Source organism: Phyllobates terribilis, unplaced genomic scaffold, assembly GCF_046119375.1.
Source record: "Phyllobates terribilis strain yellow unplaced genomic scaffold, ASM4611937v1 Scaffold_8__6_contigs__length_399053987, whole genome shotgun sequence".
NCBI lineage: Eukaryota > Metazoa > Chordata > Amphibia > Anura > Dendrobatidae > Phyllobates > Phyllobates terribilis.
Genome location: NW_027362768.1, coordinates 283,635,525 through 283,652,475, shown reverse-complemented (window position 1 = coordinate 283,652,475; position 16,951 = coordinate 283,635,525). Strand labels below are relative to the sequence as shown.

The 16,951-nt window shown below is 44.8% G+C and overlaps 2 protein-coding genes across 5 annotated transcripts in view; one reads left to right on the top strand and one right to left on the bottom strand.

Moving 5' to 3' along the window:
• The window catches only part of NOL8 (nucleolar protein 8), a 40,089-nt gene extending 25,511 nt beyond the window's left edge, over positions 1-14,578 (bottom strand). The window contains exons 1-5 of one of the 3 annotated variants that reach the window (XM_073644324.1): positions 14,339-14,578; positions 12,407-12,571; positions 8,531-8,593; positions 8,279-8,357; positions 1,323-1,476 (exon numbers count right to left, since the gene is read on the bottom strand). In XM_073644324.1, the coding sequence (XP_073500425.1) occupies positions 1,323-1,476; positions 8,279-8,357; positions 8,531-8,593; positions 12,407-12,539 (429 nt within the window). In that variant the 5' untranslated portion in view covers positions 12,540-12,571; positions 14,339-14,578. Of the gene's footprint in view, positions 1-1,322; positions 1,477-8,278; positions 8,358-8,530; positions 8,594-12,406; positions 12,572-14,278 lie in introns of all 3 variants that reach the window. The other 2 variants (XM_073644325.1, XM_073644326.1) reach the window with 2 other exon arrangements.
• The window catches only part of CENPP (centromere protein P), a 438,647-nt gene continuing 436,110 nt past the window's right edge, over positions 14,415-16,951 (top strand). The window contains exon 1 of one of the 2 annotated variants that reach the window (XM_073644334.1): positions 14,415-14,901. The gene's annotated coding sequence lies outside the window, so the exon portion shown is untranslated. The remainder of the gene's footprint in view (positions 14,902-16,951) is intronic. The other variant, XM_073644333.1, reaches the window with a different exon arrangement.

The following is a 16,951-nucleotide window of genomic DNA, read 5'->3' as shown; positions in this document are numbered from 1 at the left end:
TTAAGGTCTGGAGACTTCCATGACCTTAATGTGCTTCTTTTTGAGCCACTCCTTTGTTGCCTTGGCTGTATGTTTTGGGTCATTGTCTTGCTGGAAGATCCAGCCATGACCCATCTTCAATGCTCTTACTGAGGGAAGGAGGTTGTTGGCCAAAATCTTGCGATACATGACCCCATCCATCTTCTCTTCAGTACCGTGCAGTCGTCATGTTCCCTTTGCAGGAAAACACACCAAAGTATAATGTTACCCCCACCATGCTTCACGATTGGGACGATGTTCTTAGGGTTGTACTCATCCTTCTTCTTCCTCCAAACACGGCGAGTTGAGTTAATGCCAAAGAGCTCAATTTTTGTCTCATCTGACCACAGCACCTTCTCCCAATAACTCACAGAATCATCCAGGTATTCATTGGCAAGCTTCAGACGGGCCTGCACATGTGCCTTCTTGAGCAGGGGGACCTTGTGGGCACTGCAGGATTTTAAACCTTTAAAAGGCGTAATGTGTTACCAATGGTTTTCTTGGTGACTGTGGTCCCAGCTGCCTTGAGATCATTAACAAGTTCCCCCTGTGTAGTTTTAGGCTAATCTCTCACCTTCCTCATGATCAAGGATACCCCACGAGGTGAGATTTTGCATGGTGTCCCAGATCAATGTCGATTGACAGTCATTTTGTATTTCTTCCATTTTCTTACTATTGCACCAACAGTTGTCTCCTTCTCAGTCATCGTCTTAATTATAGTTTTGTAGCCCATTCCAGCTTTGTGCAGGTCTATGATCTTGTCCCTGACATCCTTAGAAAGCTCTTTGGTTTTGCCCATGTTGTAGAGGTTAGAGTCTGACTGATTAATTAAGTCTGTGGACAGGAGTCTTTTATACAGGTGACTATGTAAGACAGCTGTCTTTAGTGCAGGTAACGAGTTGATTAGGAGCCAGAACTCATAATGGTTTGTAGTGGGATCAAATACTTATTTCTCTCTGCAAAATGCAAATAAATTTATCTAATTTATACAATGTGATTTTCTTGATTTTTTTTTGGATATTCTATCAATGTTAAAATTAACCTACCCTTAAAATTATAGACTGTTCATGTCTTTGTCAGTGGGCAAACTTACAAAAACAGCACGGGATCAATTAATTATTTCCTTCACTGTATGTTATAAAAGAAACCTCACTAGCAATGCTGCTAAGCTGATTATTTTTTACTTTAATAAATACCTAATTAACGTAATTCAAATCAGCAAAATGCCATTGCACAAAGTATTAACACATCAGTATGAACAGGAAAAAAGAAATAAGAGTATTAGCATTTCACAGATGACCTGCCTTATGATTGGGAACTTCAGTGCCCGGTACGGCTGCTTTCATCTGAAAGTCAGTGACGCCAGCTTTTTCTAGAGACTTCAAAAGGTCATTTTGTGGGCGGCTTTGTTCCTTATGTTTCTTCTTCTCTTTGGCCGCTAGTCTCTCTTGTTCCAACCTGCACAGAACAGAAAATGATAATTACTTACCGGTAATTTGATTCTCCTGAAACCCATGCCAGCACCTGAGAGAGATATATATCTACCCTATCACTGGCCAGGAAGCCAAGAGCACAAAATAAAAAGGCAACTCCAACTCCCTCCTTCAACGTGGTTTCCAAGAAGTCAAGTAGGAGTCAACAAGAATAAGGATTATAATTTAGGCATTATTTATACATTCACTCAAGCTCATTTTTCATTGTGAGTAGTTAAGGTTGAGAACCACCACCAACCTTAAGCCACAGGGAGGGAATAGATACAGGTGCTATCAAGGTTTCAGAAAAGGCAGCATACAACCATGGTTTCCTGTGTCCCCCAATGAAGAGATATAGAAATCAAATTACCGGGAAGTAATCATTTTTTCCCCCCATCACAGCACCTGAGAGAGAATGACCAAGGGATCCTCTGATAGGGAGGGAGTACTCATGTAAGATCTACCATTTTTATGATTTCAATCCCAAAATACTTATTGGGTATAATAGCTCCACCAACTTAATTTCCAATGAGTCCATTTTCCAACATCAACCAGGAGGATACCCTGGTCTTGGAATATTTTCACCAGGTCCGGTATTGACCATGTCTGTCGTGCAACTCTAATTAGAAGGATAGACTGGGATATTGATGGTTTATCGACCCCCATACCGGTGAGTCCAACTCGCACCTTTATTAGGGGGCAGACCTGTATAGTGCCGCCCGACTTCTTACTGTCAAGTTCATTGATGGTTTAATCACTTAGCGTCCACAAGGCGATTTTGTGACTGCAACTAGAAGCATTAACTGGACTTAAGGTGGTTTTATTCAGCTTAGCGCAGCCATCTCCATCTTACACCTCCAACTAGGAGGGTAAACTTAAATGTAGATATTTATCAACTTAAATACTTAACAGTCCATCTTATGACATCAGACCAGGAGGATCAACTGGACTTGCACTGGTTTTCTTCAGCTTAGCCATGCCCAAGCTACAAATCCCACTAGAAGGATAACCTGGAACCTAAATGATTAACCAACTTAAATGCCAATCAGTCCGAATTAAGACTCCAGAAGTCAAATATTAACTGAACTTACAATTTAATTTGGCTTAACAACCATGACCAACTCCAATTAGAAGGATAACGGGGACAGAGATTTTGCTAAGAATAAAGTCAACCAGTCCATCTTTAACACTCCCCACACTAGACTTACATGTGCATCTCACAAAATTAGAATATCAAAAAGTTAATTTATTTCCGTTCTTCAATAAAAAAGTGAAACTTCTATTATTTAGAGTCACTACAAACAGAGTGATCTATTTCAAGTGTTTCTGTTAATGTTGATGATTATGGCTTACAGCCAAAGAAAACACAAAAGTCATTATCTCAGTAAATTAGAATACTTTATAACAGCTTGAAAAATGGTTTTAAAATTTGAAATGTTGGCCTACTGAAATGTATGTTCAGTAAATGCACTCAATACTTGGTCGGGGCTCCTTTTGCATCAATTACTGCATCAATGCAGCGTGACATGGAGGCGATCAGCCTGTGGCACTGCTGAGGTGTTATGGAAGCCCGGGTTGCTTTGATAGAAGCCTTCAGCTCGTCTGCATTGTTGGATCTGGTGTCTCTCATCTTTCCTCTTCACAATACCCCATAGATTCTCTATGGGGTTAAGGTCAGGTGAGTTTGCTGGCCAATCAAGCACAGTGATACTGTTGTGTGTAAACCAGGCATTGGTACTTTTGGCAGTGTGGACCGGTGCCAAGTTCTGCTGGAGAATGAAATTTCCATCTCCAAAAAGCTTGTCGGCAGAAGGAAGCATGAAATGCTCTAAAATTTCCTGGTAGACGGCTGCGCTGACTTTGGTCTTGATAAAACACAGTGGACCTACCCCAGCAGATGACATGGCTCCCCAAACCATCACTGATTGTGGAAACTTCACACTAGACCTCCAGCAGCTTGGATTGTGGCCTCTCCACTCTTCCACCAGACTCTGGGACCTGGATTTCCAAATGAAAATTGGAACTCTGGGACCTTGTGGAGTGTGTCTATGACAGCCTTCTGGACATCTGTCAAGTCAGCAGTCTTCCCCATGATTGTGAAGCCTACTGAAACAGACTAAGGGACCTTTTTAAACGCTTAAGAAGCCTTTGCAGGTGTTTTTTGTTAATTATTTTAATTTACTGAGATAATGACTTTTGTGTTTTCATTGGCTGTAAGCCATAATCATCAACATTAACAGAAATAAACACTTGACATAGATCACTCTGTTTGTAATGACTCTATATAATATATGAGTTGCACTTTTTGAATAGAAGAACTGAAATAAATGAACTTTTTGATGATATTCTAATTTAGTGAGATGCACCTGTACAATGGTTTCATTCTGATTAGCACAACCAGTTACACCTCCTACCAAGAGAACAAACTTGGACATAGATGTTAAATGCAGACCAGTTCAATGAAGACTGTATTTTATTAAGGCCCCTCCTTGTTGTTCATTCGAATCACCACAGACTGACGGTATCATCCGGAGGCGGTCCTTACCAATATCAGCAGTATTGCTATTGAAGAGTAGTGAAGCTTTCAGACAATGGTGAAAGCTCCAAGTCGGCTGCCTAACCAGGCAAATGCCATGGCCCCCAAAGTTGTTCATGCCACTGAAAGTCATTCTCCACCGAAGGCCCCATCAACCACTTCACCACCTTGGGTTTTTCCGTTTTCGTTTCTTGCTCCCCTTTTCCCAGAGCCTTAACTTTTTTATTTCTCCGTCAATGTGGCCATGTGAGGGCTTGTTTTATGTGGGACGAGTTGTACTTTTGAACACCATTGATATGACCATATTGTGTACTGAAAAAAGGGGAAAAAATTCCAAATGTGATGAAATTGCAAAAAAAAGTACAATTCCATAGGTATAGTTTTTTTTAATTTAAGTTGTGAAAAAAAATCCAAAGTTTGTAAAAAATATAAATAAAATAAAAAAACACAAATTTTCCGAGACCCGTAACGTGTCCATTTTTCGGGATCCGGGGCCGGGTGAGGGCTTATTTTTTGTGCACAGAGCTGACGTTTTTATTGCCATTATTTTTGGATACATACAATGTTTTGATCGCCCATTATTGCAATGTTGCAGCGACAAAAAAAAAAAAAAAAAAAAAAACTTAAATTATGGCGTTTTTGATTTTTTTTCTTGTTCCGTCGTTTACCGATTGGATTACCGTAATCCTTTTTATATATTGATAGATTAGGTGATTCTGAATGCAGCGATACCAAATATGTGTATTATGATTTTTTTTATTGTTTTATTTTGAATGGGGCAAAAAGGGGGTGATTTGAATTTTTTTTAATATTTTTATCATGTGAAATGCCGCTGTCAGAGATTGATCGCGATTCTATCTGCGGCTATTAGGGACACATGTCAGCTGATGAAATCACTCCCCTTTTGGAGAAAGCACCAAAAAGGAGGAGGCGAACTATGACGTACCTATACGTCATAGGTTGCAAAAGGGTCAAGTCACACAGTGAGGCAGGCGAAGAAAACCCTATATCTGAGGTGGCCGGCTATTCAACAACTATGAAGCAGCCAGAATGCCTTCAGGCAGGCCAAACACGAGACATGAGGCCAAACTTGAAGTGGCACGGCAAACATGAGGCCAGACGAGAGGCGACCGTCCCAACCCCCAAGACACGAGGCCAGACGTGAGGCGACCGTCCCAACCCCCAAGACACGAGGCCAGACGTGAGGCGACCGTCCCAACCCCCAAGACACGAGGCCAGACGTGAGGCGACCGTCCCAACCCCCAAGACACGAGGCCAGACGTGAGGCGACCGTCCCAACCCCCAAGACACGAGGCCAGACGTGAGGCGACCGTCCCAACCCCCAAGACACGAGGCCAGACGTGAGGCGACCGTCCCAACCCCCAAGACACGAGGCCAGACGTGAGGCGACCGTCCCAACCCCCAAGACACGAGGCCAGACGTGAGGCGACCGTCCCAACCCCCAAGACACGAGGCCAGACGTGAGGCGACCGTCCCAACCCCCAAGACACGAGGCCAGACGTGAGGCGACCGGCCCAACCCCCAAGACACGAGGCCAGACGTGAGGCGACCGGCCCAACCCCCAAGACACGAGGCCAGACGTGAGGCGACCGGCCCAACCCCCAAGACACGAGGCCAGACGTGAGGCGACCGGCCCAACCCCCAAGACACGAGGCCAGACGTGAGGCGACCGGCCCAACCCCCAAGACACGAGGCCAGACGTGAGGCGACCGTCCCAACCCCCAAGACACGAGGCCAGACGTGAGGCGACCGTCCCAACCCCCAAGACACGAGGCCAGACGTGAGGCGACCGTCCCAACCCCCAAGACACGAGGCCAGACGTGAGGCGACCGCCCCAACCCCCAAGACACGAGGCCAGACGTGAGGCGACCGTCCCAACCCCCAAGACACGAGGCCAGACGTGAGGCGACCGTCCCAACCCCCAAGACACGAGGCCAGACGTGAGGCGACCGTCCCAACCCCCAAGACACGAGGCCAGAAGTGAGGCGACCGTCCCAACCCCCAAGACACGAGGCCAGACGTGAGGCGACCGGCCCAACCCCCAAGACACGAGGCCAGACGTGAGGCGACCGGCCCAACCCCCAAGACACGAGGCCAGACGTGAGGCGACCGGCCCAACCCCCAAGACACGAAGCCAGACGTGAGGCGACCGGCCCAACCCCCAAGACACGAAGCCAGACGTGAGGCGACCGGCCCAACCCCCAAGACACGAAGCCAGACGTGAGGCGACCGGCCCAACAGCCAAGACACGAAGCCAGACGTGAGGCGACCGGCCCAACAGCCAAGACACAAAGCCAGACGTGAGGCGACCGGCCCAACAGCCAAGACACAAAGCCAGACGTGAGGCGACCGGCCCAACACCCAAGACACAAAGCCAGACGTGAGGCGACCGGCCCAAGACAAGAAGCCAGACGTGAGGCGACCGGCCCAACACCCAAGACACGAAGCCAGACGTGAGGCGACCGGCCCAAGACACGAAGCCAGACGTGAGGCGACCGGCCCAACACCCAAGACACGAGGCCAGACGGGAGGCGACCGGCCCAACACCCAAGACACGAAGCCAGACGTGAGGCGACCGGCCCAAGACACGAAGCCAGACGTGAGGCGACCGGCCCAACACCCAAGACACGAGGCCAGACGGGAGGCGACCGGCCCAACACCCAAGACACGAAGCCAGACGGCCCAATATACAATACATGAGGCCAGACACTACTGAGATTCGAACACAGGATCTGTTGACACGACAGGCGCTTTAACCAGACACGACAGGCGCTTTAACCAACCAAGCCACAACACCTAAACGAGAAAAGCTAGGCTCCAGGCCAAATGAGAAACGCCAGGCTGCAAGCCACACGCCAGGCATCAGACCAAGTGGGAAACGCCAGGCTGAAAGCCACACGCCAGGCATAGGCAGGTACTGAAGCATTAAATGTAGATTCTCCCAGATTGCTGTTAGCATTCCAACACCCAACTGGGCCCTTGTACTCACTGCCATTCTTACTAGAGGTTGCTACAGGACATGCCATGGTGTTCCATGATTCACGGCTGTTACATCTAAAGGACAGGACACCACATTGAAGAAGGAGGTGGGCGTTGCCTTTTTATTTTGTGTTCTTGTCTTCCTGTCAGTGATAAGATGGATCCCACTCTATTTCGGGTGCTGTCATGGGTGAGAGGAAAAATACTAATTCCAATCTACTGGGCAATGTTGCAAATCCTTAAAGTGAAGTTGTTGGTAAGTTAATTTAGCCCAAACCACAGACAGCATGAATCCCAGCCTGGCTACTCAATTGCAATCAGGCATATTTTTTTTTTTATTTTCACTGAAACGGTGCGGCGTTCCAGAGAAGATACAGTTTAATGATCCGGTCCATGGACTATAGGAAGAGACTAAACCAGTCTGGCACCGCCCTGGGCAGCTTCTACCACTCTAGTTGATCATCTGGTGTGGAAGCTGGCCGTGCACAGTGCTGGTCTAGTCACATCTCTCCCTATAACCCATGGCTGGATCGTTAAACTGTATCTTCTCTGAATTTCCACACTGGTGCCATTCATGCAGCTCGTGGTTTGGGCAGCAAGAATCAAGTGATAGTTTCCTTTTCAGCTAGAAAGCTGAAGTTACTCTACTTTCCAATAAGCGATTTGCTTTTAAGTCCAGATGTGATGAATTTACTAGAATACAACGCAATTTGATAGATTTAAGACCAAGAAAATCCTGATATTGCACATGCAGGGCTCTGGGAATTTCTAATTCCCTGTCAACTTCCATAAGTTTTCAAATCTCTGCATTGATAAACCACAAATTTAAAGGGGTTGTCCAGTCACATCATATTCATCATCCAGTCCTAATATAAGTCTTCAATAGCAAAATAGTTGGGGGTCAGGAACCCAGAACCAAAACCAATGAGCTGTTATTTGCTCCATTAGCGGCCGGATGTTAACACTTTGAACAGCACTGCAAAGCGCGGCTCCATCCAGGCTGCCGGGTACTGCTGAATGGCTCAGATTCTGTTGAATAGAGGAAGCCGCTATAGATTAAACGGAGATGCGCTTTGCAGCTCCATTCCAAGCATTGATATCCAGCCGCCACTGGAACACATAACAGCTAATCGGTGCCAGCTGTCGGATCCCCAACCTATCCGATATTGATGACATCCTATGGATAGATCATCATTATGTTGTGAACGGACAACCCCTTTAAGTAAATAAATAGGGTGTGATGAGTACTTACTTATGCAAGAAACTTTCCTTGGCCATTTCTATTTGCAATACTCCACCCTTCCATTTTGTCTTATTCAGAAGAGAGAGACCTATAAAGCAAATTAAATGCAATAAATCTTAAAAAAAAGTTTGTTAACTGTGTGTGAAACCACCCACATGGAATATATTGTCATTTAGAAGTCACACATGGCCACAGTTTCTAGCAAACCACACACAGGGTTGTCCACATATACATTGGTTTATACATTGCAGAGAAACTCACATTTTTTGAAGTCTGGGTCTGAGATATTAATGTTCATATAAGCAAACGTCCTTACAGGGTTTCCTGCAACCAAGAAGATTAGAACATAAATATAGTCCTCAAATAAAAGAGGAATGTGAGGTTTATATAAGACATCATTTTTAGATGCCCATGAAACATTGGGGGAGATTTACAGATCAATATGGCTAATAGGAGACATAAAATGTGCCAGATTCATGTAATGCATTTTAATATTTTGGTGCAAATAATCTAATCTAGCAGAAGGTGTGTGCCACCGTGTCAGATGTAGGCTTGCTTTTTGCTTGCCTGGTTTAGGTCTACACTGTCTTATTTCTTTTTTAGAGATTATTATAAAATGCACATTTATTTAAAAACATAGGCATACATGCCTTAAAGGGAACGCGCGTTTTCAGAAAATTGCCAATGTAGATATCATGAGACGCTGAGCTCAGTGATGGACTGCAGTGCTGTCGTGGAGAACAGTGAATATTCATGCTCTTTAATAGCGGGCATACGTGATAGCTGAGCAGCTGCAGGAGACGCTGCTAACACTGTGCCTGCTGTTAAAGAGCATGAATATTCACTCATCCCGACGCCCATAGTCTGGGCGCCGGGGAAGAGTGAATCTTCCGGCAGCTGACCTGAGCGTGTTAGGGCGAATGTCTGTGACGTCATGCACTGCTCACACGCTGATGTCAGCTGCTGGCAGAACAGGACGCAGCACTGGAGCAGAGGGAAGATGAGTAGAATCCTTTACTATTTTTCTGTGTGCTGCTTGAGGGGGCCATGGAGAACAGGGTGTGGATGTGGGCCACGTATACCAGGGTGGGGAATATTAGTACAGAATTGGGAGACATTACCCCTATAACAGTGTCAGCAGCAGACTTCCCACAATAACAGTGCCATGACCACATTTTTACCTTCAGTACTTTTTTTTTTTTTTTTTTTATATTTTCCTCCTCTAAAACCTAGGTACGTCTTATAGCCCGAAAAATACAGTACTTTCAATAGGCCACAAATGTCACAGAAGGTAATACCATTTCATTTTTAGTTCGGCCCCTGGATTGGTTCAGAATGATAATGTGGACCTTGAACCAAAAAAGGCTGTGCACCCATAGTTTACAAGGGCTCACAGGCAGCACGATACAACCTTAGGTCAGAAAACATTTACTGATCAGCAGTTGTTTAAATGTCTTATTACAGAGGCAGACCAAAGTAAACAATGTGCAATGAGAGATCCGTAATAAAATCGCTCAGTACACATAGGCGGCCATGGTTTTCGCCAGTCAGAGTCCTGTTTACGCAGGACGATATACCGCCTAGAATGAAAATCTTTTCATCAGATTGGCAGCCTGTTTACAATGCAAGATAATCGTGAAATGAGCGATTTTAAAAATGCTCATTCACGATTATCTTGCAGTGTAAATGTAGCTCACACAATAATGGACTTTTCCAATATAAAAATTTAAGACATGGTACGCAGAGTAGGGCACATTATACTGTTGGGATTGCCACAAACCATACCAAAAAGAAGTCATCATTCAGCTCTGGCCTAACACTATTTGCACACATTCAGTATTTGATTGCAGAAATTTCTGCAAGGTGTCTGCACCTCTTGGCAGCAAAAACACTCTGGAAAAAAATGCACGTTTTTGCCGTATTATTGCATGCGCTTTTGTACAGCAATGAATGCTGCTTGGAGCTAAATAAAGATATTTGAAAAAAAAAGAAACATGGGACATCGCTTTAACCCTTTGATTACCGTCAGACCTAGGGTGAGTATATTGGTTAATGTAAATGATTAAAGAATGTCTGCTGTATTTCAAATAAAGTGTTTTATTTTCTGTGCGTGTTTATTTAATTCTTTACTTACAGGTTTAGTAATGAGGGTGTCTGGTTGACACCTCGTCATCACTAAACAAAGGGCTTGGTGTCCGCGACACCTATTCCCATAAGCCCTTATCCCATTCAAATATGAAGTGTCATTTCTGGGGCAGCTGAGCACTGCTATTTTGAGCCTAGGAAGGGACCATTAGGGCAACATGTGGCCTGGTTATTAATAACAGCTCACAGATGTTTGGTTAACCACTACGCTCCCACGATCAGCAACGCTTTGGACGCCGCGTACAAAATGCTGCGTTCCAATGCCGCCCTCATATTGTCAGTACATGCAGATCCACCTCATGTAATGATATTTCAATCGATCAAAATCTGCAGCAGAGACTAGCTCTCCGCTACAGAAATTGATATGCTGCGGGTGAGTTTAAGCAGCGTCAAAAACAAGTACAGTGGGCATGGGATTTCTTATAAATGAAGGAAAATGAAGAATTAAATTAAAAAATGACGTGTGCTCCCGCATCATTTTCATAACCAGCAGAGGGAAAGCTGACCACTGGGGGCTGATATTACTAGCCAGGGAAGAGGCCATTAGCTAAAGTTGTACCCTAGCTATTAATAACAGCTCACAGCTGTTTGCCTAGTGTTTACTGGCTAGATTAACAAGGGGGTCACAGAAAAAAATTGACGTAGGGTCCCCCTATAAAATCAAACAAGCAAAAGCTAAACAGACAGCTGTGAGCTGATATTAATAGCCAGGGAAAGGGCCATGGATCCTGGCCCCCTCAAAGGCTAATAATATCAGCCCTCAGCAGCACCAGAAATGGTGCATCCATAAGATGCGCCAATTCTGGCGCTTAGCCTCGCTCTTCCCACTTGCTCTGGTGCGGTGGCAAGTGGAGTAATAGGGTTGGGGTTCATGTCAGGTGCCAATACAAGGCTGACATGATGCCCAAGTTAGTAATGGAGAGGGGTCTATAAAACGCCCCCATTACTAACCACCACACTAACCTGAAAAAAAAAAAAAAAAAAAAACACACAGTTTTAATAATTTAAAAATAAAAAACACTGTATACTCATCTAACGTCTAATACACTGAAGCCATTGTCCTCTGTAAAAAAAAAATAAAATAAAAAAACAACCATATCCTTCACCTGACCGATGTGATGTCATAATCCACAGTGTCCCACGAAGATCTGGGTAACTTCTAGTGCAGTCACATCAGCAATCACTGATGTGACAGCTCTAGAGGACAGCACTCTATACACTGACAGGAGTATAATCACTCTCGTAAGTGTATAGCGCTGAGCTGCCTGGACTGAGGTCACATGAGTTCATCAGCTGATGAGGTACGGTGATGTCATTTACTCACGCAGAATTAGTCCCGTAAGTGAGGTCACCGGAGCTCATCAGCTGATGAACTCATGTGACCCCAGTCCCGGCAGCTCAGCACTATACACTGCTGGGAGCAATCGCGCTCCTGTCAGTGTATAGCGTGCTGCCGGGACATCGGGATTAGGGCGGATAGGTGAGTATAAAAGTGTTTTTATTTTACATTCATTTATTTTAACTTATTTTTTTACTGCGAGCACAGACGCTGGCTGATGACAGCTCCCAGAAGCAGCCGTATGCTGATGGGAGAAGTAGTCTCTCATCAGCCGACGCCTGTCACCCGAGGTCAATTCTTTGTGCGTTTTGTAGTGTTTTTGACTCACTGACTTGAATTGAGTCAGTCAAGTCCGCAGAAAATCCTCAAATATTTTTATACCTGCGTTTTTGCTGCAGATTTGACTGACTCAATTGAAGTCAATGGGTGAAAAACGCTGCAAAAACGCACAAAGAATTGACATGCTGCAGATTTAAATGCAATGACAATCCCGACAGGAAAATTCCTGATCATGTGCACAGCACTTCAGGATTCTCATTGCATTAGCTGGCAGACGGATTCCCTAGAATTTTTGGCCCATTTCCACACGGAGAAAAAGCATCAAAAACGCACAGTGTGCACACAGCCTAATAGTCTGATTGTCATTTACATACCTTGATCATCTTTCCGGCAAATAATTTCCACTTCATCCACTTTTCCGAACCTTCCAAACCTTTCCGAGAGTTCAGCATCAGTGACCGAAGGACCAAGACCTCCCACATATAAGCGTCTAAACGATGTCTCCATTTTTCAGACAAATGTGAATCTTATGAAAATTTCTAAGATTGTAAAAAGAAAAAAGTATAAGAACCAGGTTTAGATCAGGAATAGGACATTTCATAACTTTCCCAAATTCTTATAAAAATATATTCCCACAAACTGCATTGAACTACTGTGCCCAATTTATTATATATTTTAAGAGTCGGTTCATTTCATACCGACTCCACAGCATAGAGCATGGGTGCTGGCTATGTCGTGCACTCGAGGCTAACTGTTGCCATCAGAGCTAGCTCTGATTGTAGCAGTTTAACCCCACAGATGCCGCCAGCCAGCACCCAAATATAACAACGGCTATCAGAGCTACATATATTGTGACAAAGACATTTAAAAAGTTAGAAATGGGGTAGTGATGGTGTTGTCACTGATGGCCCCACGTGACTGCCATGTTCAGGGCTGTGGAGTCGGTGTCGGTATAAAATGGACCAACTCCTAAAATATATAATAAATTGGGTACAGTAGTTCAATGTAGTTTGTGGGGAATATTTTTGCATAAGAATTTGGGAAAGTTATGAAATGTCCTATAAATGTCTGTCCTATTCCTGATCTAAGGGTCTAGACTTTTAGCTGAGATGAATCTGTGCTACAGTAAATTTATCACTTAAACATGAGCCATGTATGAGGGAGCTGGAGTCATGGAAATTGAGGAGTCAGAGGTTTGGCTTACCGACTCCACAGCCCTGGCCATGTTTATACACCTACAAAACACAGGCACTGCAGTGTTACAGTATGCTGGTGTATCGTACAGTGATTTCACGTTCATGTAGCCTTTAGCTATCCCTCATCCCCTCAAGATGGCTGGACCATCATTGTAAATAAGCATCTGTACTTTGTGTCACCCCCACCTAATTGTTCTTTTGAGCAGGGTCATCATTCTGTTTGCTTAATTATTGTATTATCTTTAGCTATGTTACTTATGACTTGAATATGAACCTCTGAATTGTAAAGCGCTGCAGAAAATGTTGGTGCTATATAAATAAAGATTACTATTATGTCACCTATAGAGACTAATAAGTGTTAAAAAAAAAATGAAAAAAAAACATTTACAGTAAGTGATGTTCACATCAACCTACTGTTTACAAAAAAATTATATACATATATGTTGTAACATCACGTGATGACTTGTAACTTTTTTTCAACAAAAAAAACAACATGTTTGTCTCATATGGAGAATGTCCAAAAATGGGGTGGGATGATAATGAAATGGTAGAGTCGCTGTTTTTTTTTTTTTAATCACTGTGCCCCCCACCTAAAATAAATAAAATCCATGGGGACTCCAAAACGGTGCCATTAAAAAGCTACAGATCTAACTGCAAAATCAGGGGTGGACATATTGAAGAACAGGGGCCCTAAGAGGTCAGGGGGCCACTACCATCTCCAGAGCAGGTGGCATTATGATGACTTAACAGGCAGGACACAGGGCCATATACTGCTCTTGCACAGGGCCCCTCCTGACTGTCTACTGCTGTGCTCTATAGAAGTCCTGACACTACTTTATCAGCTGAAATATAAAAAGTTCGAGCTATTTGAAGGCGAGGAGAAAGATAAGAAGAGCCACAGGGTCTCCCAAGGGCCCCATACAATCAGTAGGGTCATATGACTCCATTTATCCCTAGGAGCCGGATGTGCCTGCAGCAGGTATGGAAGCCGGACACACGTGCTCGTCACAGCAACAAACATAGCGGTCACCCCCATCAGAGCGACCTCACCTCATCACCTCACCCGGCCGTGCACCAGCACCACTAACAGACGCACACTGCTAAACTCACATTGCACTCTTGTGTCCCGGGAAATGTTATCCCACTGGTAACAAGTGCGGGTCTACAACGTTCCGCTGTACAAGCCGTCCCTCCCTAGTGAGCAGGTTCCGCTGCTCCTATCCGTCACAGTCTATAGAGCCGAGAGTGACTGGAGGACGAACATGTATTGCCTCAACCCTCACACATCACAGCGTTTGTGACAAGACTCTCGGGAGCTGCACAACCTCTCCGTTTACCAAACCGGAAAGGAAGCTGAAGGGTGAAGCACACCGGAGCAAACCATTTGTTCCCAAGTTTGTAGGGGGCGACAAGTTTGCTTCTCTCGTGTATTCTCGGTAACAGCGCAGCAGCTGTACACATTACGGGTTCCTCCCACCTTATTTTTTTGCCGTCTCTACGAAGTCTACGTTCTCAGCGCCGGTTCTTGCTGTTAAAGGAGACTTGATTTTTTTAAAGTTTTTTTTGCCTACTGCGCAACTGCGAGCACAAAGTAAGGCGCGTTAAGTTTGAAGAGTAAAGGAGAGTGAGGTGAGTGCTGGTGATAATGACCCGGGTGCAGGCTAGAAGACCAGGTAGGGGGGTGTTATCAATTGGTAGCGGCCGGTGATAATGGCGGGAACGCAGAGGCGGGGCCTGAGGAGCGCGGTGGGCGGGGCTTGTGGCAGCTCTGACAGGAGTTGTGCGGCTGATGGCAGAGACATTACCCGGGGGAGTCACAACCGCAGTGCGCCCCCCAGTGTCCGACAGATGTGGGGCCACAAGCCGCAGTGTGATAGTGGTAGCCGACATGTCAGTCCTGGTTGTCACCGTCACTTTGAGGAAATCTCTAGAATTCCTTCTCCATGTCGAATACATTAATCCCTTAAGGTGTTTCCCAAGAGTTAATTTCAAAAATTGTCTGTGTCTGAGCGTGTACGGAACATACCGGCACCTGGCCGGCTAATCAGAAGAAGAGCTGCGAATGCCGTAAGGTGAGAGGCGGTTCTTACTGCTTCTGTCCTGCGGCCACAGACCCCTGACCAGGCTGATGGACCGGGCTGTGTGAATGGATTCGCACCAACCCATATTAAACATACAATGCTTGGGGCATTTCGGTCTTGCCCTTCTTCAGTGCCGATCAGCTGTCACACAACTACTGACTGCCCTGATGAGCGGCATGAATAAAATACCCGAAATAATGTAACATTAATGTATCCAATATGGCTATGAATTCTCAAAAGTTCTAAAATTGCAAAGTGGAGTGAGTGATGTGTCAGTTTCCTTTAGATGACATGTTGGTGCTACACCTTTCTGAAGAACAATGCTCTGGTCCTGTGCCACTGTGATGGAGAGGGGGTTGGGCACATGTGTCTTTCTCTATGGGAGTTCTCAATAGTTTAGCAAGTGCCTCCCACCATATTCTGTGGCTATACCATAAATGTCTGAGATGTGGAGTCATCCTACCTGGTGTCCTATGTTTTCCTCTTGCTGTCTGCTCAGATCCATTCCTCCTGCTTATATGATGAGTGAGGCCGTAGTCGGTCTAAACCACCCCTCCCCTGCTTCACCCCTGTGCTCCTGCAGCAGCCATCTTGTAAACCAAAAGAACAGAATTCTACCCCTATCTTAGAGCAGCATCATGTAGGAGCAGAGACCCTGACTCCAGTGATGTGTCATTTACTGAGCTGCTTGCTGTTGTTTTGATAAAATCACTGTTTTAACTGCTGTAGATCTAGCAGTTCTCTGAATGCTGAGCTTTGTGTAACCCCGCCCACACCACCGATTGGCAGCTTTCTGCCTATGCATAATGTACACAGAAAACTGCCAAGCAGTGGTGTGGGCGGGGTTACACAGCTCATCAATATGGAGGATTACATGGTAGCAGGTTTACTAGTCTTCTAGTGATAATCTGTTGATAAAACTGATTTTATAAAAACTACAGGGAGCAGCTCCAAAATAAATTCAGATGTCATGTTATCAATTAAGGAACTGTCTTTGAGCACGTTTTCTTTGATCCTTATTACTCCTCCTGGAAATCTACCAACTAGATGTTAACTGTCCATACACAATGACACTGAATGGTCTAGTACTCTGTAAGGATGCACCCAATTGAATAACAGGCGTGGTAACATCCAGGTGTCAGATTATTCATAAATTTCCAAGAGGAATAACAGAGGAACAAGACAAAACACTGTTCAAAGAAAATGTGCTCAAGAATGATTACAAGTGCAGATTACAAATATAACCTGTCTGAAGAGCTCACAGTTCCTCTTCTGGACCATTACAGACAGCCCCTTTTATTGTTCAGCTGATACATTTCCAGCTCCCAAGTCACCACCAAAGAGCTGATTGTGCCCGAGTATAATTCTCTGGAGAGACTTCTGCATGAACATGTAGTATTATGTTCAGATGTTCGCTCTCCATGTAATACATGTGTAGCTTGTTTACACCACGGAGGGGACATCTGACTGTCTTTGTATCTCTCTCCCGGCTCACAGGAGAGCTTCTGAGTGGGCCGCTTCCACTGTGATGTCCATATGCCCTAATAGAGCATATAAGTGTCCTGAAGGGACAACACTTCACCTTCTGTCTCAGTATTTATTAATCCTAAATTTTATTACATTTTTTACTCTTTGCACATTA